This window comes from Aythya ferina, assembly GCF_964211825.1.
Source record: "Aythya ferina genome assembly, chromosome: 2".
NCBI lineage: Eukaryota > Metazoa > Chordata > Aves > Anseriformes > Anatidae > Aythya > Aythya ferina.
The window spans coordinates 118,573,512-118,597,079 of NC_140297.1; the positions used below are offsets into that span (position 1 = coordinate 118,573,512).

The 23,568-nt window shown below is 44.4% G+C and overlaps 1 protein-coding gene across 9 annotated transcripts in view; it reads left to right on the forward strand.

The window, feature by feature from the left end:
* KCTD1 (potassium channel tetramerization domain containing 1) overlaps positions 1–23,568 on the forward strand; it is a 97,920-nt gene that overhangs the window by 43,514 nt on the left and 30,838 nt on the right. For 6 of the 9 annotated variants that reach the window (XM_084511898.1, XM_084511896.1, XM_084511899.1 and 3 more), the window contains exon 2: positions 20,873–21,051. In XM_084511898.1, coding sequence (XP_084368024.1) covers positions 20,888–21,051 — 164 coding nt within the window. In that variant the 5' untranslated portion in view covers positions 20,873–20,887. Of the gene's footprint in view, positions 1–4,964; positions 6,673–13,199; positions 13,218–14,291; positions 14,549–15,308; positions 15,365–20,113; positions 20,406–20,872; positions 21,052–23,568 lie in introns of those variants that run through there. The other 3 variants (XM_084511894.1, XM_084511897.1, XM_084511895.1) reach the window with 3 other exon arrangements.

Consider the following 23,568-nt stretch of genomic DNA (forward strand, 5'->3'; position numbering starts at 1 on the left):
TGAAAGAGTGGTAGTGGTTGGGTTTTGGGGGCAGTGTGGTCTTGGTTTTCTTCAACTTCCAAGTCAGTTAAAAGAAACTGAGTGTGGTGTAAATTAAATACATTGTATTCTTGAATTTGGAAATTGACATCTAAAAGGTTTTATTTCCTTAACCTTAAAAAAGGAGACATTTACACCCGTGGTTGCCTACAGAGTTTTGTTTCAGAGTCAGTGTTGGTTCTTGGGTGTGCATCCCAGAAGACATCCACTGTCAGCACTGCAGTAAAATGGCATATAAGCACTGTGTTTGTTTTTATTCCTAATGGACAATAAACTAGTTTCCTCAAGCTACTCGAAATACTCCTTGTAAACTAAAGTGTCCAGATCAATTTCTCATTCACATCGTATTAAAACTCGGTGAGGAAGTTGGGAAAACATGGTTTTGATCAAAGTGCTGCATGAGCTGGCGATCTACTCCATTAATCTTTAAGCTACTTCATAAAATTGCTGCAGAGAACCCAGCGTGTTCCTGCTTCCAGAGAAAGCTTTATCCCACCTGGGTGCCACACGGGCTCCCGCAGCACCACGATGAGATGGGAGCTTTACTGGCACCAGGGTTGGGGTCTTGGTTCTGCTGTATATTATCTGGATGATGGTTTCCTAGTGAAATACCAGCTTTGTTAAATTTCTACTAGGAAGAGCTGTCTGTGTCTAAAATTACTTGTGTACGCTGGCCTATGCTGTGTGTTAATACCCGTGTTTTCATTGTGTAGTCAGTTCGTGCTATATATCACAACTTCAGGTGCTTCAGTGGTGTGCTTAATCAAAATGCGTTATTTTTTCCCCCCTAAAGAAACAAGTGCAAGGGCACAGCTCCGAGACATCAGGAATTCCTTGGTGGATCTGGAGGTAGATGGCTGCTTGCTAGCATTCAGCACGTAATTCTTCAGGAGTAGTTAAGCTGCTCTCATACTGTAGCCCATTTTTCATAAACCCATTTTAAACTTTTATACAGTGTCTTTTCAGATCTCCCTTCTATCAAGCTTCTGCCTGTGCATCTTAATGAGTAGAAGACCTCAGATCAGTGTTTAAATCATCTGCTTCCCTCCTGTATGTATGTGGCTGTATCAAGATATATAATCACGCACTCTATTATAAACTTACTCCAGGAGAGGTGTTCATCTGATCAGCAGTGCTTTCGGCTGGCAGCGGCAGGCAGATGCTTTGAGTGCTGTTGCAAATCAGTAGTATTGTTTCGGAGACGCTGTCGGATATGCTATTTCTGTCGTGCCGTGAGAATAAAAGCTTTGTGTCTTGCTGGTGGGGGAAACGAAGCACGTGAGAAGCGGCCAACACAACATAAAACCTCCCGGAGTGAGAAGTGCAGGGCCGTGTGCTGGCAGGACTGTCCTGTAAGGGTGAACGGTGTGCTTCAAGGCAGAGATGAGGGTGCTGGGGATGGTGTACCAGCTGATTTGAGGCTGAACAGAGGAGATGTACTGCTGAGAGAAGTGATAAAAGATGTTATCAGGATGCACCGCCAATTTTAGCCCAAAGTGTGGAAGGAAGCCCTCATCCAAAGTAACGTGAAGCTGTTAGTCGTTCTTAAGGCAGGTTTTTTGTGACTTAGGGGAAAGGTGGTGGTCTCAGTCAGGACCCTAGGGGATGAGTGTGGTCAACACTTCCTCCTCCTCCTCCTCCTCCCCAGGCAGGGGGAGGAAGAGCTGCCTTCATTCCCAGAGGTGAGCTGCTGCTGGACAAAGCACGCTGGTGGCAGTGGTGCTTTGGCTGCTGGGACAGTCTGCTGGGCTGGGAACGTGTTGTGGAAAAGCAGCAGACTCCTGCACCAATTTAAGTGGAAAAACAAGACTAATGGCCAAATTTGTCGTCTTCATGTTTTTCACTTGTTGTGAAAAATAGCCCTGTGCTTCACCATCTTCCTGGCTTTACCATCTCCTTAATACAACTGCTCTGACTTTTACTGATGGCTTCTTGCACCTAATCAGTTCTTAATGAAGCAGAGGGTTGTATTTTATTCTGTCCTGCATGGGCTTCCTTTTGTCACTCTTTGTTTTCCCTCCACTCCGTTTCCACTCCAGGCTAAAATTATTTCCAGCTGAGAAGGGCTGGATGCGTGTTGTTGCACAGCAAAATTGTAAATGGCCCTACAGAGTTGCTTGCAAACAGCAGAACTGATTTTCCCTCTGTTTCTCACCTCACGTGCATGCAAGGAAGGGTCATCCGGGGTCAGACCCAAAGGCTGGCTGTCCTGGTGCCCCGTCCCCAGACCGGTGGCCAAGAGCAACCTCTGTAGAGAAGGGTTGGAAACGGGCAAGGGGGCGATGCTTGTGGTGGGCTCGGATGTTTCTCGTGTGGGTGCTGTAAAAAGGCTTGCCAGCTCCCCTCTGAGGTGTAAGTGGTGTGGCAGGAGGAGGCTAATCATTATAGATCAGATATGAGCACGATGCTGTTGGGTCTGTGGGGTGAACGGACGGACCCCTTTGCACTTTCTTCTCGAACTGTTTTGATGGGAATGTTGATTAGAGACAAGGTAAACTTGTTTGTGCTTTATTCATTAATGACAAACTATAAGCTGCCCTGCCTCCCCTCCCCACAGGCAAGGCACTTGAAGAAAAGCCAGGCAATTAAAGTACTTAAGACAGTAATTACAGTCAAATATACAACAAAAATAAAACCATTGCACAGGATTTTTTTTTATGCTTGGTTTTGTTCTCTTCGTTTATTAAACCACAACTCTTGCCTCACGGTTGAACAGGAATGTCTCAATTGGTGGCACCAAGGCGTGCGACAAGCTTGCCTCGGTTCACTTGGGTGTTTAATAGCCTCCCTGAAGAGGAGCTCTTACTGCTGAGGTCTTCATGGCTCTGAAATCTGCTTTTTAGATGTATCTTCAGGTATATGAAGCTGGCACACCCCCAACTCGGTGGGGGCATGAAAGCAAAAGTCTCGTGGAATTTCTTCTTTCTCATTTTCCTGATTCTCACTGTACATGGAAGAGCATTTCCGAGGTTACTGCGATGCTTAGGAGGGGAAGACTGAATTGCTTGGCTTCAAATGTTTTAATTTACCCAGTGCATTTTAACATTCAGAAATAAGCATCCACAAACTCAGGTTGTTGTGAATCTATCTAATGAGTTAGCGTCGTGCAGCGTGAGCCTGTGTGTGTGCCAGCCGAATGTATTTTAAGTGGAATTCTTAGCAACTTGAGTATTCCAGATAAAGTGCGCTTTAAAGAGAGAGAAACGTAGCAGTAATGAGATCCAGCTGGTGTACATAAACCTTTCACATTACATTACATAATTAAGTTGGTAAGTAATGTATGGGGAAAAGTTCTTGTTGCTTATTCTTTTGTACTGGAGTTTTACAAGGCTATATAAATACTGTAAGTATTTAATGGGGAAAAGCAGGATTAAAAGCAAACAGCAGAAGATGGATGGTATAAAAATGTCATAAAACAAACGTGCAGCATTACCCTTGTGATATTTAATATCAAATGACTGAAACTTGACAGTGTTCTCTATGTTGGAAGCGATCTTTTAAGATCATTTTCTAATTGATCGGTTTGATTACCATGATTGGTTTAAAGGTGTATTCTTTTCTGCTGAACAATAGCAGAGGACGCATCCCCCCGAGGGATGTTTTGGCCAGGCTTTCTGATTCAGTGAAATCTACACCGCTCTGGTATTCAAAGCAGGGTACAGGCTCATAGGCTCCTTACCATAACTTAACAACCTGTTCTCTTTTTAACAAACTGTAATTAAAGAAACATAAACTACATCTTCATTTAGTTCGACTGCAGAGCATGGGAGAGGAATGTGGGAAGGAATTCTTCGTACCGCTGTGAATGTAGCTGCCTACCTTGCAGTTGTTTCATAAACATCCTAGAAAGCTTCTGAAAAATACCGAATGTGGAATGTGCCAAAAATGGTTAAAACGCTAGACTCCGTCCTCTGGCAGACAAGCCCTGGCAAATCTTCTCTTGATGTTGCTGCCCTCGGCTGCCCTCCTTCTTTGCTGGAGCTTTTTTGCTCCCTTGCGGAGTCAGCAAAAGGTACGGCGGTGTGCCCGGGCTTCAGCAGCTGTGCTGAGCCTCGCTCCATGGCTTTTGGGGGCTGTCATTGTCACCAGTGCCATGCTGCCTGGTTGGGGACCCAGCAGGCAGGTGGCCCCTGCTTTGCCAGCTCCCCTGGGGAGTGGGATGTTTGCAAGGAGCAGTCCCAAAATGCCCAGGTGTTTGCTGAGCACTGGCTGAGCTGGAGCCCTCAGCTCTCCTCATTCAAAAAGGGTGGTCAGGCAGGTATGGTACCGTATTTAAAGCTTAGCCTGTTGCTCTTGTGAAGAGTGTAAATTAGGATAATTGCCCTGTTTTTAAATAATGAGACAATCTATTTGAGATGTCTCAATACCTGTTAACCAGTTAAGATGACAACTTAATTTCCAGCTGCTGTTACCAGTGCTGGCCTCGAGCTGCTTGGGCTGGGCGCTGTGCTATAACGTGATGTTGCCTACCCCAGAAGGAAAAGAGAGTTTTGAACCATACATAAACTTTCACTTGCATGAGAGTTACTCAGTGAGAGGTGAAAGGAGCACTTGGGATATAAGCGAATACAAATATCTTCTGGTTTTGTGGGTTTGTAAGTTCCCATAAATCAGTCGGCAAGTTCCCAGTCCTTGTGACAACCACATGTCCCATGCTCTGACATCGCAGCCACCACAAAGCCCTGGCGAAGGGTGCAATCAGCTCGCAACGAGAGTGGCAAGTCAGATGAGTGGCATTTAAAAGGCGGGGTGCTGTCCTGCACATTTCTGACTTTTTTTTTTTTTTTTTTGCAGACTGTCAGTGTACCGAAAGACTTTTAAAGTGTCCTTGCAGGTTGACAAAGCAACAAAAATCCACAGTGGGACTTTCTGCAGGGAAAAAAAAAAAAAGGAGGGGGGGTATGCTGAAATCCTTTAGGGGCTTGTTCATAAGGATTTGAAGTGACTTGGTATTTTGTGCTGCTTGCTTTTAAGGAAATGTTTGTGTTAATGAGCATTTACAGCGAAACACAGAAAAGAAAGTGGCTAAAAGTGAGGAAGGGCTCAGCAAGGCCGGTCTTGTGGCTTCCGGACCTGCCAGGTGGTGGGAGCAGCAGCCAGTGGTGCTGGTTGGGATGTCCATGAACATCCAGCACCTCATGGGCTCGTGCTGCATGAAATAGCCTCACCGGGGGCTCACCCCGATGGGGCTCCCTGCCCAAAGACCCGGGCTGACCCCGCTCGGCTGGAGAGCAAGGGGATCGCGGCGCGAACAAGAGCCGCTTTGTTCTGCATCCTGGATGCACTCTGATTAAACCCCATAGTCATGAGGATGGATTTACTGGTGCGCTCTCGCTCTTTTTTTGCATTGCACAACAGCACAAACACCCAGCGAGCTAGCAGATTTAATCCGTGTTCCCTGAGGATTGTGAAATTCTGGCTGTGTATAAATTTGCTGGCTGAATTTGGAGCATGATTTATGAAGGGGACCTTGCCTCTTGTAGAAAGCAGGACTTCCCTTCCTGCAGGACCGCAAGGCAGATGTTCTCAGTCTGCAGACTTCTTCAGTCTGCTATCCTTAACGTGGTTTTGGTTCATCTTCCCTGCTGCATGCTTGCTTACTGAAGCTGTTTAACTGAAATGCAAAATAAATTTATTTTCTTTACTGTTTGGGTCTAGTGTTGGCTTACAAGAAATGCAGAGCAATGAATGCATGTTTTGCACTGTTTAGGAGCTTTCTAAAATACTCAGAAGTCTGCTGTGTTTTTTGGTTTTGTTTTTTTGTTCTGCTTCCTCAATCTGCTGTTATAAGTGCACTTTCTCTTGCTAATCTGCTGCCTGAAATACTCTTTGTTCAGGAAGGCAAGTCTATTTCTGTTGTAATCAGGGCTAAGAATTCAGCTGCAGGGTCACTCTGTGGTACTGCAGAGTTCACTGACCACGTTTTGCTGCTGGCAGTCCTAGCTTTGGCCCCTTTACACAGATCAATGCCAGGCTAACCCCATTTATTGCTACTACTGAATCAAAACTCTGCTGCTCCTATTTAATTTAGCTCAAAATAGACATAATGCAAACAAGCGTTAGCATGGCAAAAGAGCTAGGAGAAGGGGGGGAGAGAAAAAAGGCATTCAGTTGTTTGGGTTTTGGTTTGTTGTTTTTTTGTTGTTGTTTTTGTTTTAATTCAAAATACCAAATGGTGCCAGGCTTCAGATGGGAGGAATTAGCTTGCGCTGCATCGTTAGGCCCTTTATAAAAAACAATAGTCATCATTGATTGTAATCTGCACGCGAGTATTGGAGTCTATCTGGCTGTCTTCAGTTTCCTTTTTGTGTTTAAAAGCCTTTTCTGGTGTCACTGCTGCTGCTTCAGCTTCGCCATGCATTCAGCCTTCTTCTGGGTGTTGAGTCCCAGTGACGTGTCTCCGGTGCGCTTCCTTTTGGCCCCACCAGGCGAGCCTCCAGCCTTACTGCTGGGTACCGACCACCAGCTACCCCTGCTTCAGCCTGCTAGAAACCTCCAGACTTGCTTGTGGTCAAGTGAAATCGCTGTTGGCAGGAGTATTATTCTCCATGGAGCTACTCGGTGCTGAGCCCTTTGCAAGGTCCGTCGCGGTGAGATGGGTCACAGGGTTTCGCTGAGGCAGGCATGTGGCAGGTAAGACTGCTGTGGCTGCTGGGCCTCTTGACAGAAAAAGGTAGTTTTTCTCTGTACCTGTGGATCACTTTGGTACGAGAAAATGTTGGGATTGTCAGGACGTTGCTTGGAGTCGAGATGACAGGACCTTTACATTGTGGTTGGCATCCCGCCACAGTTTCCAGCTAGGACTGGGTGTATAAATTCCACCGCCACACCTCATTCCACACGGCTTCGCAGATATGTGGGGGAAGGCATACCCTCACTGCCTGCTGTCTTCTGGGCTGAAACCTTGTTCCTTCTGCAAGGCAGCACGGGTGGAAATCCAGAGATTGGGGGTTTCTGCTGAAATATGAGGCAGTCTCTCCACATCCTCCCACACTGCCCCCTCTCCCCAAACTAATCCCCTTCAGTTCTGCATTCAGCAGAAATCAGGTGCCCAGCCTGGGTACATCTATAACGGGGCCACAGATGACAGCCACGAGACAAATCCATAATTTAGGAATTGTTGGTCAAGTTATTTTGTGCTCCCCACTGCTAGATGCTCATCGCAGGACTTGTGAAACTTTTCCTGTTTGTTCCAAGTGCTCGTACTCGTGTCTGTCACTTACAATTCATCTGTTCCTGAAGGCAAGCTTTTGTTCCAAAGGGGAGACCAAAGCCTGACAACTTAAATGTTTTTTGTGTTTCACCACCCTTCTCCACACTCTTGCAGATTAAACGCCGCCTCCTCCAGCCTACCCTTTTCTCTTTTGGCAGGGCTTTGTTGCCCCAACAGGGGATGCTTTGTCTCCCCTCTCCCACTCCCCAGGCACACTTGGCGTCCCTCTGCCTGCTCTTCTCGCCTCTCACAGTCACTGCAGCCTCCCTGCTTCCCTCCACTCTGTGCCGGAACGGAGCTGCTGGTGTCCTGCACCACTTCCCCAGCCTTTCCCCCATATTTGCCTGCATCCAGAGAAAGTCCTCTGCAGGTGCTATCTTCCAGACTTTGTCTGGAACCGCTCTTTAAAGCCTTGAGATGTGTCAACATGTCACTGTGGGTGACCATCCCCTCTTCAGCCCCTTCAGCTGCCAAGCTTTTCTCTTGTGATGGTTTTTCCCACTTTTCAGGTGTCTGGAATGCAGTGGTTTGGTTTGCTTTTTCACGTGAAAGCAGTACTTTTGTGAAGAAGGGTTATTTTTCTCCCTCTGATTCCTGCAGGGGTGAGAAAGTGTGTCCTCTGTCCTGCTGTCCTGGCCACTGAGCATCGGCAGCCTGCCACGTGTTGCAGTGGGTGGGCACCACTCACAGCATCCAGAGCTGTATTCCCATGTGTGCCTAAGGAGAAAGCCTCATGTGGTCCATCCTCTCTAAAGAAGGGACAGGGTCTTAATCATTGTTTGCCTTTGTTTGTTTTGGTGTGTGGTTCATTTCTTCTTTTTTTGTGTGTGTGTGGTTTTGTGTGTTGTGTTTCTTGTTTTTTTGTTTGTTTTGGGTAGAGGTAAGTTTTTTTTCTTTTACTTTGTGTAGAAAACAGTTCCTTAACCTATTTTTTTCCTTGGAAATCAAGCTGATTTTGCTCTAGTAAGTGATTACATTTTAGTAACAGATCCCAAATTACTCAATCTTCTAAGCACTTAATTATCATATACTCAAACTGCTGTCGTAGACATTTGGAGATACTCTCAGATCTTGTGGTCTCGATCCTTCCCTAAAATGTTCTTCTCTATTACAGAAGGCAGTGTAGTTCGGAGGTGTCAGTTTGGGACCTGAGCTGTTTATAAAGGATGTGTCCCCTTGTTGACATGCTTTTACTGGTTAGTACTAGTGGTTGCTACCCCTCTAGGTAGTGGATTTGTTTCCTGCAGCTTTAGTTAGGTGAAGTCTTCCCCCAAGACTAACACAAGATTTCTTCAAGTATTGTTTTGAAGGAGAATAATTTCACATCAAGCTTACTGCCTCATCAGTGGTTAAATTAGGCTAACCTCTTGGCAATGTCCGACTTCTCCGAGAACCCAGTTACAGAACAGCCTACCAAAGAGAAATTTCATACCTGAGTGGTTACCACACGGTGGTTGAACCAGCTCTGGCAAGTGGCAGTGAATGTCCTTAGGTTGTCTAACGTAGCTTCTGCATGTTTTAAAAATGAGGTAACTGTGTGTGTGTTATAAGTCTGGCTTTCATTTTCCTGGTGAAGCTGCCCATTGCCCTTTTTCTTTCGAGCTGTCCCAGAATCATCTCATTAGGTCTTTCTTCTGTGTTGTTGGCTTCTGCCATAGCGCAGCTATCTTTAGCATGACTTTGTTAACGTGTCTGTATTTCTTGCTTGTCAATTTTATTGAAACGTTCACTGAACATTTGAGGCAATAACAGCCAGTAGCTAGAGAAAGTAAGATAGGCATTTCTTGTCGATTAACCAATGTTGTCTTTATGCTTCTTTAGACACTTTCAGTTCCTTTTGTTGTCCAAGCACTGGCAATTCATGTGTTAGTAATAACCAGAGAAGCACAAAACCAGGTTCAAACAGAACATGCAATCCAAGCTAATGTATATTAAGATACCAAAATTTTGACTGGTGTTCTGAGTATGCGTATGTGTTCTGTTGTGGTGTAGGATCAAGTTAAAGCCTTTTAATATGAAATAAAAAATTTAATGAACTAGTTAGCAGCTGTCTAAAACTAGTTAGCCAGTTGCTAATTCATGAAGTTGGCAGTGGTGATGGTGGCTTCTGTTAGCGTATAGCACATGGTTATATAGATTCGTGGTTAATCTACCCTCGTGGGCAAAAAATGCTAAAATTAGCTGCCAAATGGATGTTTTTATCATATGAGCTACAATGACTACTTGGAGAAATCCCTACAGGTTTAAAAACAATAATAATCAAAACTGTATTTCTTAGCTTTGGATCTGAAAGTATCTTTTACACATAATGGAATCAAATGAACCAAACCTAAAGTATGCTTTGTTCCTATGCCATACGGTTGCTGCCTTGCCAAGCACGCTTCTCGCCTTCCAAAGCAGGATCCTGCGTTCTCCTCTCCTCAAATCCTGCCCTCCACGTACCCAAAAAAGTCGCTGCTTGAGCCTGATAGTTGCGTGCACACTGTTCCTTTTCTCCCTTCATCCCAAAGTGTTTTCCCAGCATTTAAGAAAACCTCAAAAAAAAGAGAAAAGAGGTTAAAAAAATAATAATAAAAATGTTCATGCATTACTGCATGAAGGAGCTTTTTGAATTTAATTCAAGACTTTAGCCCCTTCCCACCAGCTGTGTACGTACCCCTCTGAGGGCTTCCACATCTGAAGAGCATCACATTTCTAGTATGGGGCAGGGATAGAAAAGCATCTGGATGGCTGAGGGTTTTCAGCTCACCTCCCATATGTGGCACGACGTGTGAACAACCCTCTTGGAGAGCTCTTCGGACTCCTTGACTGTCCTGTGCCACCTTGTGTGTGTCTCTTCAGCAAAAGCCTGTTTCCTCTCCAAGCACCTGTATGTTGTTGTGCCGCCTGTCCTTAGGTATTAAGTAACCTACATGTATTTTGAAATAGCATAATGATAAATAATGTGATTTCTCTCATGATAGTGCTTGGACTTTTTCATTCTCCTGTGTGTTATGAAATATGTAGGCTGATAATTTCAATGAGAGTTACAAGAGGAGAGAGAGACTTCCAGCCAGCCCTGGAAATGCACGGGATCATTTCAGAGCCGAGCAAACTCTCCTCATTGCAGTCTGCGTTCACCAAGACTCCCAAAAACCCTGTTGCTTCAGTAAGTTCAGTCTTTACCATTTCCTTGCACTGTCCTTTCGGTGGTCTCAGTCCATCTGGCAGGTTTTCAGCAGATCATCGTTTTCTGAGCGGTGGCATCCTTGCGTTGATAGCTCAGCATTGGGAGGGGAAGTGGGCGGGAGGGAGGAGGAGAGCCCCATGACAGCAGAGGGCTCCTGAAAGCCTGTCCTTTCTGCCTATAGTGTTGCATTGCATCAATTCTGGAGTGAGGGATGTATAATTTAGAGTTGCAATTTTCCACTGTATTTCTAATTCTGCACCAGCTTGAACTGTAACTGTCAAACGCAGTTGTGTTTACATCTTTGTCATAAATTAGATAATTATGAAGGTATGGTTTTAAAGCCCTTTTGTGCCTCTTTTCTGCAGTGAGGTGATAGATGAAGCTATCTGTCTGTTGTATTGTCTAGTCTTGTAATTACTAAGTGGACACAATGTCTTCAAAATTACGATTCAGGCTGAGAATATTTTATTATTGGTTGCTGCAAGAAACATCTGGAGAGTGCTTAGAGCTTGAGTGTGCTACGGCATTTCATAGATACAGTTTTATTGGATCCTTATAATTTGTCTGTTTCCTTTTCATAAGGCAGGAAGGGCTAACAGAGGCTTTTGGGGTCTTTTAATTTTTTTTTTTTAAGGTGATTCTAGATATAAACTTCTTTAGCTAGTCTGAAGATGTTTTGTTTTGTTTTTTTTTTTTCTGTTGGCTGCTTGTTCAATCTGAAGTAGATAATGTTCTGTTGATATGTCCGAAAATGCGTGTGCTCCAGATGGGTCAGTATTATCTCTTTCTGCTCCTAGGCAAATTAATAAAACAAATTCAAAAAGTGCAGAGGAAAGCAGGCGGCTGGCTGATTCAAAGGGAGAGGCTATGTTTTTCATCACCACCCTTTCAAAGCCTCTCTGAATCAAAAGAACCATTGGATTGCGAAGGCAAGACCTATGCCACACCAGAAGCTCCCAGTTCAGCAATTTTCCCAGGGTAAAATTATAACTCATGTTTCCTCAGCACAGGCTGTAACTGGCAGCGTTCCTTCTACTTCTAAGGGTGAAATTGCTGGGGGGAGAATAGACATCTAATGTGCCTCTGGAAGTTTTACAATGGGTGTTAGCCTGGCTTTGTGAAAAGGTAGACGTTCTTCTGGAACATGCCCAAGGGCAGGTGCTATTCAAACTGTAGTGTAAATTAACTTTAAATAAGGTAGTGTGGGCTTATTTCTGTTGGGGTTGTGAGTCAAATTTGCAGAAAAGGCCCATTTCTCAAATTCTGACAGTTAATGACAATCTTCCAGTTATCCCACTGAAGTCTGCATTTTTATGAGTCTTTAAAATCTTCAGATATGACTGCAATTCAAGATGGTAATCTTTATTCATGTACTGCTGATAGGATCTTAACTCGCAAACAAAACAGACAGATTTTAGCAATGCTTGTTTTTTGGTGTTGCTTCTCACCAGAAGATTATGGGACAAATTACAAACTCAGTACAAGAAGAATGTAACCAGTTGTTGTTGTTTGGTGTTTTTTTTCCCCCGCTCAAATTTTGACAGCATCTTTAAGGAGTTGTTTAACTTTGCATTCAAATGTACCAACATGGTCCTGGCAAACATAAGTTCTTTTCTTTTAAACCCAGGAGGGAGTGTTGTATTTTTTTTTCTGTTGTTGCTTTTTTTTTTTTTTCCTTGTGCTTTTATTATGTAAAGACTCTTACAAAATATGCATAGAGTGCCTGCTAGAAGTGGATGAAAGGCAACACTCGAGTGAGAAGTCTGACAAAAATTATGCTATTAATATCAACATCTCAAGCTGCGAGGTGTCCACCTGGGAGGAGTTAGAAGATGGTTTCCAGTGTTCGGAGCTTCCCTGCCCCTTCCCACCTCCGTTCCTGATCTGAATCCCATGTACACACATGGGGTTAAGGTGGCTGTTGCATGGTTGTCATCAAGAGCAGGAGCTGATGGCTGGGCTCTTCCCAAGGGCCGGGGAGAGCTGCTCAGGCAGCTGCCACCTCCAGGCAGGAGGTACTGGCCCCGGATGAGGGCCCATAGCAGGTAAGTATCTCATCTGCAAAGGCACTGCACCTCCTGCAGAAGGGATGAAGTGGTCCAAGGTGTTTGGATCAACGCTGCCGCTGGACAACTGAAGCCTTGTGCGGAGGAGAACGGGTCTGTCACCTCCGTCCTTCGCCAAAAGGTGAAGCTCCCTTCATGCGCTTGCTGTGGTATGGAGGGCAAGAGAATTCACCTCCTCTCTGCTACCTGAGCTTCGATAGAGGAAAGAGAAGAAAAGTGACCTATTTTCCAGGCTTAAAGGGAAGTGAATGAAACTGTCCTGGGGGCAGCAGAAGCAAAGGCTTTTGTATCAGCTGTAGTGTTGTGGGCAGGGCTGCCAGGCTGCTAAACGCTCTCAGGCCTGCAAGCTTCTTTCCCAGGGACTGCTCGTTGTCATGTGTTTCCTTTTAAAAAATAAAAATAACTACATAAAGGTGTCTGAGATGACTGTGGTCTTTATCCATCGAGACTGAGGGATCTGTTGGCAGTCTGTGTCTTGTGATAATTTCTGCAGGATCTGGCAGGATCCACTTTTTGTCCACAAGAACACAGGCGGCTGAGTGAGGTGACTGAGGTGCCCAGCTATGCAAACCTTCACATATTTGGGGCTGGGCACATTACTTCAGGAAGGCTCAGGCTGGGGCCTTGCACTTCCTTTTGGTCACTCCTAAATCAACTTTATTGTAGGTTTGAGTAGAAGCCGGTGCAGAACAAACAAGCTCCCCGTGGAACAAACGGCCTGAAATTGCAGGTATCTAGCCCATCCCTATCTTGGGACGCCATGAGAAGTGGCACAGCAGGTCTGTTGACCTTTGGTCTGATGTCCTCCTGCGTCCTCCCGTGTGCTTACGGGATGTTTTTGCCAGCTGCGTGCTGGGGTGCGCACCCTGTGATTATCTGGTGTCGGGTGGGCATTGTGTGCTGCACGGTAATTGGGAGCAGCTTTCGAATCCGGTTCTGCTTGTAAATTAAATTGCCACTTTTCCTGAGCGAGAATCCAATCAGCAGCAAGCCCCAAGACCGTACAAGTCTGCTTCCATTAAGAAAAGCAAAGTGGCCAGTGGATGTGTGCTGGGGGAGGGCAATGGGCCTGGGCTGGGCCCCCAAGTTTCGTGGGGATTTTATTCTAATAGTGCAGTGGGTTGCATGTATGCAGAAGATCCTGCCTGCATCATGGGCTTAGGTCAAGTCCTGTGCCGGCCACATTCACCACTGGCTTGACCAAAGTGTAGAGGGTGTGCACAGCGAGAAATGGGGAGGTGGTGCAGAAGAACAGAGCTTTACTTGCAGGGCCTGAAGGTAATAAAACATTTGGGCTGGCCTCAGCAGCGCCTACCCAAACAGGCAAGGGGCTGAGTTCCCATAAAGAGTACAAAATTACAGAATATCTTGAGGGAGGTATTAAACTTTTGTATGCAGTTTCAAGGCCTACGGGAAGCTTCAGAAAAGTTTATAAGCACTTGAAAAAATATATCCTCTCTCTGTAAACTTGACCTTCTCCAGATTTCAGACTTGCTGCACTAGTGGTATAAGCATAGCTCCTGCCCTTATCCCTAAAGCCTCCCTTCTCTGGTTAATTAGATATTTTCTTAAGCTCTCAGTGGACAGTTTCTGATGAAGCTGTGGTTAGAGCTGTTCTGCTGAAGTCAATCGTGAGCTACAGGTTCGGCTACTGTCCACCTGGGTGTTGGGGTTTTCAAAGCATCTTCAGGCTCCTGTCCAAGGGCACTTTTAGCTGTCCTGAGCCTGCAGGTAGGCAGCGCTCCTTTTTCCCTCGATCCCTTGCCTTGCACATGGTTCTCTGCACCTGTGGCGTTTATCCTAGGTCCTGATCAGCTCCGGTGAAATCCCAGCAAGGCTCGTTACGCCGAGGAAATGCAACCACGTTCTCTCCAGCGCTCGCAGCACTGACTGGGCGGGTATGCTCAGCAGTGCCCAGGTCTCAAGGAGGAGGCTGTGAGCAGCCGGCATGCAGGATATGGAGCAAGGGACCCCTATCTCAAGGGATGGGATCGGCGCTCCACCCCTGGGGACAGCACCTCTGGGACAAGGAGGATGTAGCAGTTAAAATTGTCCCGTCAGGTAAGTGCTCCACTCAGTATCGCTGTAGCCACCCTGCTGTGACAAAGGTTCGTCATTGCTTTTGTAGACTTGGTCAGTGTTTGAGCTGTTGCACAATGCAGAAGAACTTACCTCTAGGAGATGGTTTGAGCCATGTCATTGTCTTCTGATGGCCTGTACCTTACCCCCGGCTATGATGGACCCCTCTGGGTATCTGTGTCCTATCTCTCAGGCAGCCATGTGTTTCTGCAAATCGTACTGGTTGCTGCAGACATGGCACTGGTGGTGGGCAGTGAGCAGCTGCTTGGTGTAGTAGTTGGTTTTGTGCTGTACTCATTTAGTGTACAGTGCTTTAGCATCTCAAGAAAACCCTCCTAACTTCTCAAGCTCTCTGTTGTACTTGACTTTCTTGTATAGGATAATTTGGTCTTCCATCACATGTTGACAGACATTCAGGATGTAAAATGAGGCTTTTCCTCCAGAGGTCTAAAATAATTCTTCTACTACTACCGCTGCATCTCAGGGGATCTAGTATCTCAGCTTACTGTGGCACTAAATTGCATCTGATAGTGTTTTGGGCCTGTCTTTCATGCAGCACTCAAACACAATTGTTTTGGAGTTTTGCTTTATAAATGCAATTCTTAATGTTCAGAGTCAGCAGTCCTAAAGCTCGCAGCTGCAAGGGAGAGAACACTCATTATATTGATGAAAGGCAAAACATTACAGCACAATCGGCAGATTTTCACTGGGGAAAGTGATGCGTTACTTCTTTGTTTTGCAGACCCAGTGGCTCCAGTACAGCCCAACCATCTCCTCAGACTGCTACCACCTGTCAGGGTAAGGGTGAAGAAGCAGAAGAAAGAGCATTGATATACTCATGTGTAAACACCTTTTGCTAGGGTTTGGCCAGTAGCCTGGGCTACTTCTTGGTGTCTGTGTTACTCAGAACGAAGATGAAGAGAAGCACCACGATGGCATACGATGACTTAGGAGACTGAAAAGCATCTGTCACGCTCCATGCTGTGCATGTAGTCGTCTTTTGAACACCTTGTGGGCTCTTTCTGAGGGGCCAGCACAACCTGGTGTCAACTGTGGATGCAGCATACCATGGCTGTAGCCAGAGAATTCAGAGGATTCAGCCCATGAAGGAACCCAGGGCTGGGTTTTCCCCTTCCAAGAGAAAGTGTCTGGGCTTCCTGGACACGTAGCTCTGTATCTCTGTGTGCTTGTTACACCTTTCAGAAGAGCTGTTTGTACTCTACTGATATTGTTTATATTGAATAAATATATTCTCCAGCCTCTTTGTTGTGGTGACTGTTTCTGCTGAATTGAAAAAAAGTGGGGGGTACTTGCTTAAGCATTGTGGTGAGACATGATCATGATTTTTTTTTTTATCTTTAATGAAATGTTTATTTTGAAAAAGTTTGGCCTCAAAACGAGGACACTTCTGCAGGAGCCAAATCTGAGAGAGTCATCCTAATGTTTCTGGTTTGGATGAGAGACTTGAAGCAGGGTATCGCGCATACCCTCAGACACCCCTAAGTAGCAGCCCGCTGTTTATTTCAGTGGTGGGGCGCACAGCTGTCCATGAGATTTGAGTGGTTCCTACTTCATACTGAAGGAATAGGCATTTGTGTCTCTATCTTCTGAAGTTTTTTTTTTTCACCGTTTGGATTCATTTTCCACACAGTGGGGTTGCATGTCTTTGGAGGAGATGTTTCTGCCAGAGACTGCTGGTGTGACTATGCTGTCTGCTTTTGCTACTTGAAGTGATCCCTAAGCACAGAGCTTCTGTGAAGAGAAACCTCTCCCTCATGGCTTTCTATTGTAAGAAAAGATAATGGGTACAGACAGATTTGATGCAATACAATAAGCTGTTGCATGACTGTCTTTTCTGCTGTCCTGTCCAGGTGAGACAAGCTTGTCCTCACCTTCCCCCCAAAAAATCCAAGAAACTTTGAAATATGTAACTTGGAGTTTCTCAGCAATTATAATTCCTTGAATTGTGTCAGGGAGGATCCAGTATGATACAAAGACTAGACCTGCAGTATATCGAGTAGCATTTATATGCTCCTGCTTGAGCTGGGCTGGCTCCTGGACATATATTGCCTATACTAACCACAACCAATAATGATACCCCACTCTTGTGGGTCAGGTAGGTGGATTCTTTGTACTTGAGCATTGGTCCTCCAGTTGAGTGAGCACGGGTTGTCTTGTAGTGCTGTGGTTTATGTCAGGGTTCCTGGTTTAAGAAGGGAACTGAAATGACTGCTCAAGACCACAGAGTGTAAATAACACTTTTGAAATGCTTCTAATCACAGAAGCCTAACATGAGCACATATTTTCAGGGGAGGAGGAAGCCTCCTGTCTCTTTGATTTTGTACACTTAGCAGCACATTTTAATAGCTCGTGTTCTTGAGCTTATTTATATTTATATATATATGAGTTTATATACCTCTTATTTCTTCCACTTGCTGCCAGAAGATTGATATGGCTTCTGTGTTGTCCTTTGGTGGACCAGTGGCATTGGTGCACATCTTAGCCCTACAGCTACTGTGTTTTGTCAGCCTGGATGTAAAGGCTTATTCTTTACCAACCCTCTTCAGTGGAGTTGGTGAGAGGAGAAGAGATGGGAGGAGAAGAGATGTGAAAGCTTTCCTCCACGATCTTTGGTCCTCTTTGGTAGAAAGGCTTCTTAGTACTAAGGACTTCTGTAGGTCCAGGGGAGGAGGAGTTGAGAGTTGAGGCAAGGTTGCTTTTCTGTTGAGTCTACAGGAAGGCTTTCCTAGGGCAGAAAGTGAGAAGGAGGTTCAAATATACTCTGACGACCTGGGCCGACTAACTGCTTGCTGTTGAAAGCTAAATATCTTTAAGCTGCCCACTGCATAGATTTTTAGTAGTCCTTTTCAATATATAGCTCCAGCAGTAAATTTGTTCTGTTTGAAATCCGAACTCATTAGTTTGAAAAGTTGTTGGGGGGAAAAAAGTCATTGAGTAGTAGTAATGATAAATGTTTAAAAGGTATTTCAAGCATTTTGGTCCATGGGAAGTGGTGTAAAACATTGAGATTTCCTGTTCTTTTTAAGTTTTCCATAGGGCAAAAATTGAAATATTTGAAAAGGAAAGATACAAAGTGAAAAATGAACTGCTAGCAGATTGGGAAGGTTGCTGCCCCTATAGCCTGCATGGGCTCTGGCTGTGCTTTGTGTCCTGCTCGTGAACAAAGTCAGTGCAGTTCCTGAGGCACAAAACCACCTCTGTGATCTCCCTGCCGGTTGGGAGCAGCCATGGCTGAGCTACAGACCTTTCTTGGGTCACAGAGGGACCTATGTGAGACCAAACACCCCAAGGAAGGCTGCTGACGAGCCTTTCAGCCCTCTTTATCATCAGCTGTTTTAAATAGCTTGAAATCAGCTGGGTCCCACTGAGTTTGATTTCTGTAACTGCTTTCTCTCCTCCTCTAATTGTGTGTAAGGAATTATATTTGTAAACACTTCATGGTAGTGGATGCCCAATTTACCAGTACCGCCTTATTCTAACCACTTTTTTAATCTGAGCTTGTTCACCTCGTATTTGCAGTAATCCAGCAAAAGCAGTATATTTTTCAGAGGTACTATCTGCCCCTATCATCTTTTCCATAGCTGAACTAAAACAACAGTTTAACTCCAATCTGTTAAGCAAATGTCAGAGCGGTGATCTTCTCTGCTGCGCTGGTGGATTGCGCCACATAAAAGAAGCTGGTTTTCAATCGCCAGGTTCTTTGAATCCCACTTCTGCATTAATTTCTCCGGGGCAACTGGATAGAAATAGAAATAATAGTAATACTATTGCTTCATTTCAAAGTGGCCGCCAAAATGGTAGTGAACAGGTTTCATCCAGGGAAATGCTCTTTGTGAGCTAAGGCTGGAGCAATATTAGCATTAGAGTTTTTAATATCTAAATATTAAGTATATGGGGCATTGTTTTTTGAGGCACAACTACTGCAGGTAACTTGAAGGGGGAATGTTGAAAAGGAGGGCGAAATAAAAGAGCAAAGGTTTTAAGATAAAATTGTATGTACTTTTATTCTATATTTCTTGGGAGTTTTAGGAGGTAAACTTTGTAAAGGGACGCTTGGTTGTCTCACTTTTGGAAACCAGTTCTTTTTTCATACCTCTTTTTGCCTTGTGAAAGACCCACGGTCCTTTGACCAATATCCCATCCTCGCGGTGATGTTTATCCTACTCCACCTTCTCCCATTTTGTACACCCAGTGCTATCACAGCTATGCTGAATGAGGTCCCAGCCTAACTACAATATTAACCCTGCAAATCTGTTCATTTTCTCCCGAGCAGCCCCAGGCAGGTTATACAGGAGAATGTGTCCAATTGAAAAACTATTACAGGCTCTGCGGTGCTGCAGTCTGCTAAATTGTAACAGGGCTGTGTTTTTCTGACTGAGAGGATCCTGGTGAGGGGAGTGATGTTATCTATTTCATACAAGTTACAGAATTTATTTTTCCTTTTAGTTTCAGCCTCCTTTGTTGATTTTTCAAACTGTTTGCCTGCTTTTAAGCACTGAAAGGTGTTCCTTTCCCCATGACGTGTGCTTTTTCCCCACTTCGTATCGTTTCTTGCCTTCTTACTTTCACCTTTCCAGTTGTTGTTTTTCATTTTTTCTTCATTATTTTACTAAATATCACACTGCAGATCAGTAGCATCTTGGGTGGTGGTTGTACCACATAGCATTTATAGCAGACATTAGTTTTGCATAGCGTGTGTACCTTATTTTGTCTGGACTTGTCTTCATTGCGCTGCAGGCACCTCCTCGAGCAATTGTAGTGATTAAGAGTGGTATTTCTGCAAATAATATATTAACTTCTGCTTATACAGAAACAGGGGGAGAAAAAAACAAAACCCAACCCTCCCCCCTCAACATCTAAACTAGGCATTTTTCTTCATCCCCTTCGTTTTTATCGGTATTTGACCTAAGCTTGCTTTTGCGTATGAAAGAAAATTAGTTAAGTACCTTGTGGTTTATAGATGCCTTTTGTTACATATTACTTGGATTTATTGTGCAATGCTGGCCTGTAAATCATTTCAGTTAGACATTTACCTGGCTCATGCTGCCTTTATGCTTTGAATCTTTAACAGCCGTGAAAAATGTATAAATGTTTTCGGCAGCGAAGGGCTTCGCCGGCCCAAATTCCCCGCAATTCCCCGCTTCGGCGAGGTTTCAGTACCCGGCTCTGCGGAGATGTTTACAAAGGAGCCATTACCTTGTGCAGCTAAAAGATGTGTCGAAAGAACAAAGAGAGTTTTGTGATGAAGTGTATCTGACTTCTCGCTGCTTTGCTTACCTTTTAAATGTAAAACCTGGTAATTTGCAAGGGCTTTTAGTTCTCAGGGCATCTCTGTAAGGTTCCAAGGTGCGTGGAGCTTTCCTTCAGCAGAAAGCTCGCCTGTCTCAAAACCGCTCTCGAATGCATTTCTATTTTAATCCCCAACTTTGAATGCAGCCTGCCTTACTGGCTCCAGCAAATCGCTCTGCCCTGCCCCACCCTGTTGGGCGCACAGACTACGAGCGCGCTGTTTACCGGCGTTACATCTCTGCCTTTGTGACTAAAAGTTGGTTTCATCAGCAAGCATCTGCTCCTGCTCCACTTTCCGAGCTCGCTTGCCCGGGGAAGCCGCTCAGACCCGCCGCCTATGTGGGGCACGCCGGGGCATCTGTCGCTATACGTATAACTTTTAAATGGAAAATGTCTTTCTCAAAGGCTGTCGATGTCCAGTGGTCTGCAGTGCATGAACAGTTGACTAGTCCAGGTGTTTCTGCTTCGGTTTCCGTGATATGTGAGTTGGAAATTCGAGAGAAGAGTGTGCAGAATGGAGGAGTTGAGGGTTTGTATTTCTCTTCTGACTGCCTCGCAATGACTGTGGAGGGCTTGGGAAGGAGCGCAGATATTCTACCTGTGGGTTTTAATTAAAATAGTAATTGTTCTTAGGCTTTCTGTCTGCAGCTCGTGGTGTCTTTGTCAGAGCCTATATCAGCTCTGAAATGCGAGAATGAGCTTTTTTTTTTTCTCTGCACGGGTCGTCTGTCATGAGCAGGGTTCAGGAAGAACTTGTTGTATTGAACGTGGTTTCTACTTTCTGGGTTTGGTCGTTGTGTTTTGCCACACTTTACCTACTTAAAACATAGCCAGTTAAGACTTTTGGATTGATTTTAAAGATTGCCAAATATTTGTCTGTGCTGTAATGAGATGAAAATCATAAGCTGAGACTACGAGACAGTGCTATTGACTCGAGACTGTGGGTTTCTGCGAGGTTTTCAAGGAGATCATTAACCCACGTCTATCTCTTCACAGGACAGTCGGCCCAATATGTCAAGACCTCTGATCACTAGATCCCCTGCATCTCCATTGAACAATCAAGGCATCCCCACTCCAGCACAACTCACAAAATCCAACGCACCAGTTCACATTGATGTGGGTGGGCACATGTATACCAGCAGCTTGGCCACGCTTACAAAATATCCCGATTCCAGGTAACTTTAAAAAGATTGTTCTGCATGTCTTTGGCAACTCTTTTTCTTCAATTTCATGCTCGGACATCCCTGGGCTGTCTTAGACTGACAAATTTAGTTCCTTTTGTTTCAAAATTAAATGAGGTTTCTTTGTTCTTAGGAGGTTAGACACTGACTTTTCTTCCCCTGCTCCACTGTGTTTCAGACAAATGGCATCTTTACAGATCCATATGTTTATGTACTAAAACAAAGTTGATGGTAAAGTAGGTTGACTTTCTACCACGTAGGATTCTGGTTTGATGCCTGGGACCTGTTCTGTGGTTTATGACAATCCAAAACTGTATAGGTACTGCATTTAAGTCTAAATGTAGAAGTGCTGGGATTTTTTTCTTTTGGGTCTACTTTCCTGTACTGTCACAGTATATTTGCAGATGTGTCAATTGAGGTAAAGGCAAGGTTGTATGTAACAGAATATAGGACAGCGTTAATTTCATACTTTTTATAGAATCTTAGGATCTTTTACATAATTAACTCTCTTAACTCTCACTTCATATATCTTCTAAATGAGAATTTAGTGGCTTTGGTAACTTACTAGCATTAAGCAGTTAGAAAAATGTGGGGTGCATGAGCAAAGGGTGTATGTAGAGTTCATGTAACAAAAGTGCAGCTTTAAGAGAACAAGAGTTCATTGAACATATTATGGTATGTGGATGTTTTGTGGTGGCAGATAAACATTGTAGTGATATTGTAATTCTAAGAGTGGTTATCAGTTATCAGAGGTTGATCGTGTCTACAGTATTAGTCTACACCTTGCCCTTCACTGCCTGATCCTGCGGGAAGACAGGGTTATCTTCATGGTCTTTCCACGCCAGCCTTTGAGTGGGGAAGAAATTAAGGTGCAGCTCCCATTCCCCTCAGCCACTTGTACACCCCTCCCTCTCACCTCTGCACTGCTAGGGCAAAAAAGAAACTCTGTGTAGTGTCGTCGGCATAAGTTCATGGGAGTAGAAGACCCAGAGGGGCCCCATTGCTACCTTGACATGTGTCCTGCAGAGGGGTGAGGGCAGGTCTCATTACTTCTAACAGGACAGATGGGTTGGTGTACGAGGGTTTAGTGGAAGAAGGAAGGTGCAGTCTGTCAGATTCTTGGCCAGAGGGGTGCTTGGCAGCATTGAGATCCTTTTATTTATTTATTTATTTATTTATTTTTGATTTTGTGAGTGGTTTGAGTGATCCTGTCCACCACGATGAGACTTGTAATTCTTGCACTGGGACCTAAAGAAATTAAATCAGTCCTGACTAAGGCTTTAAGAGAAACTTAGAATAGAAGTATTCAGGTTAGTCCATGTCTTGGTGGAATCCTATCGCTCTAGTTGAATCTCAGTTAAGTGGTTCATTTAACAATTACCCAGAAAGATCCTTATTGCAATTCAAGCAGCCAATTCTCTGTTTCTGCTTCAAGAGCAATTCCCTCTATTAATTATTGTCCTATCACATGACTGGTCTCCAGTGTCGCTTTTGCCCATTATTTTCAGCTATTTTAATAGCAGCAATTCACAACTGAAGCATTTATTCAGAGAATTTCTTTTGTCTTCTCAGATTTTGTTTCCATCAGCCCTTAGCTACTGGGTTGTGGAGGGTGAAGACCAGAGGCGAGTTTGTGAGTTTCTTGATCCCACAACTCTAACTTGCCTTTCCGGAGGGTACAAGATACACTTCATGGGATATAATTTTGTTTTAAGCATAGGTTTCACTGGTACTACTGCCTCTGCAGCATAGGACTGGGACAGCGCTTCTAACAGTAAGAGCTGACAGTGCTATGAGAAGAGAATGGTAAATAAAGGCATATGAAAGAGAAACAGCTAAACACATGGCCTTTCTTATGACAACCTCCTCAAGGAAGGCCAGGCAGAGCAAAGTAATAGAAGCATTGCCAAAGCAAAGGCCTGCCAGGAGAGATTGAAGCTATGTCTGGAAAAGCTTGAACTGTTCGTCAAAAATGGAATTTGCCCTTTTCAGAAACTTTTCTTAGGACCTGATTGTGTTCAGCTACTAGAAGTGGTGATTACTTAGCGTTTTTCTCAGTAGCTGTAGTAGTGGTGGTGTCTGAAACTGTAGGGAAGTGCCTTCCTGTTGTGTATTCCTTCTTCCAGTGCAGTAGAAGTGGCTGTTTCTATTAATAATGCATACAGCTTCTGTTTCCATGTCAAATTCACCGGGACAGCATATTCCTTTTTAAGTGAAGAAACACTGAAATGTCTTTCATAAGTGTGTTTGGTAGCAGTGGAATTTAAGCTTAATGCATTCTGCATTCAATTGAGCTATTGTAACACTTTAAAGTGGAAGCTATGCCTCTAGTATCAAAGCTGGTTTAATAAATTAAACATTTTAAAGCTCTTCAAACATAATTTAAAGAAAACCCAAACTCTAAGTTATAGTCATTCCGTTTCAAGTCGTTCTGACATGCGTTTATGTTTCAGTTCTGACAGTAAGTGTCTTTTGAACCCCTTGATGAGTGAATAATTCCAGTACAGTTAT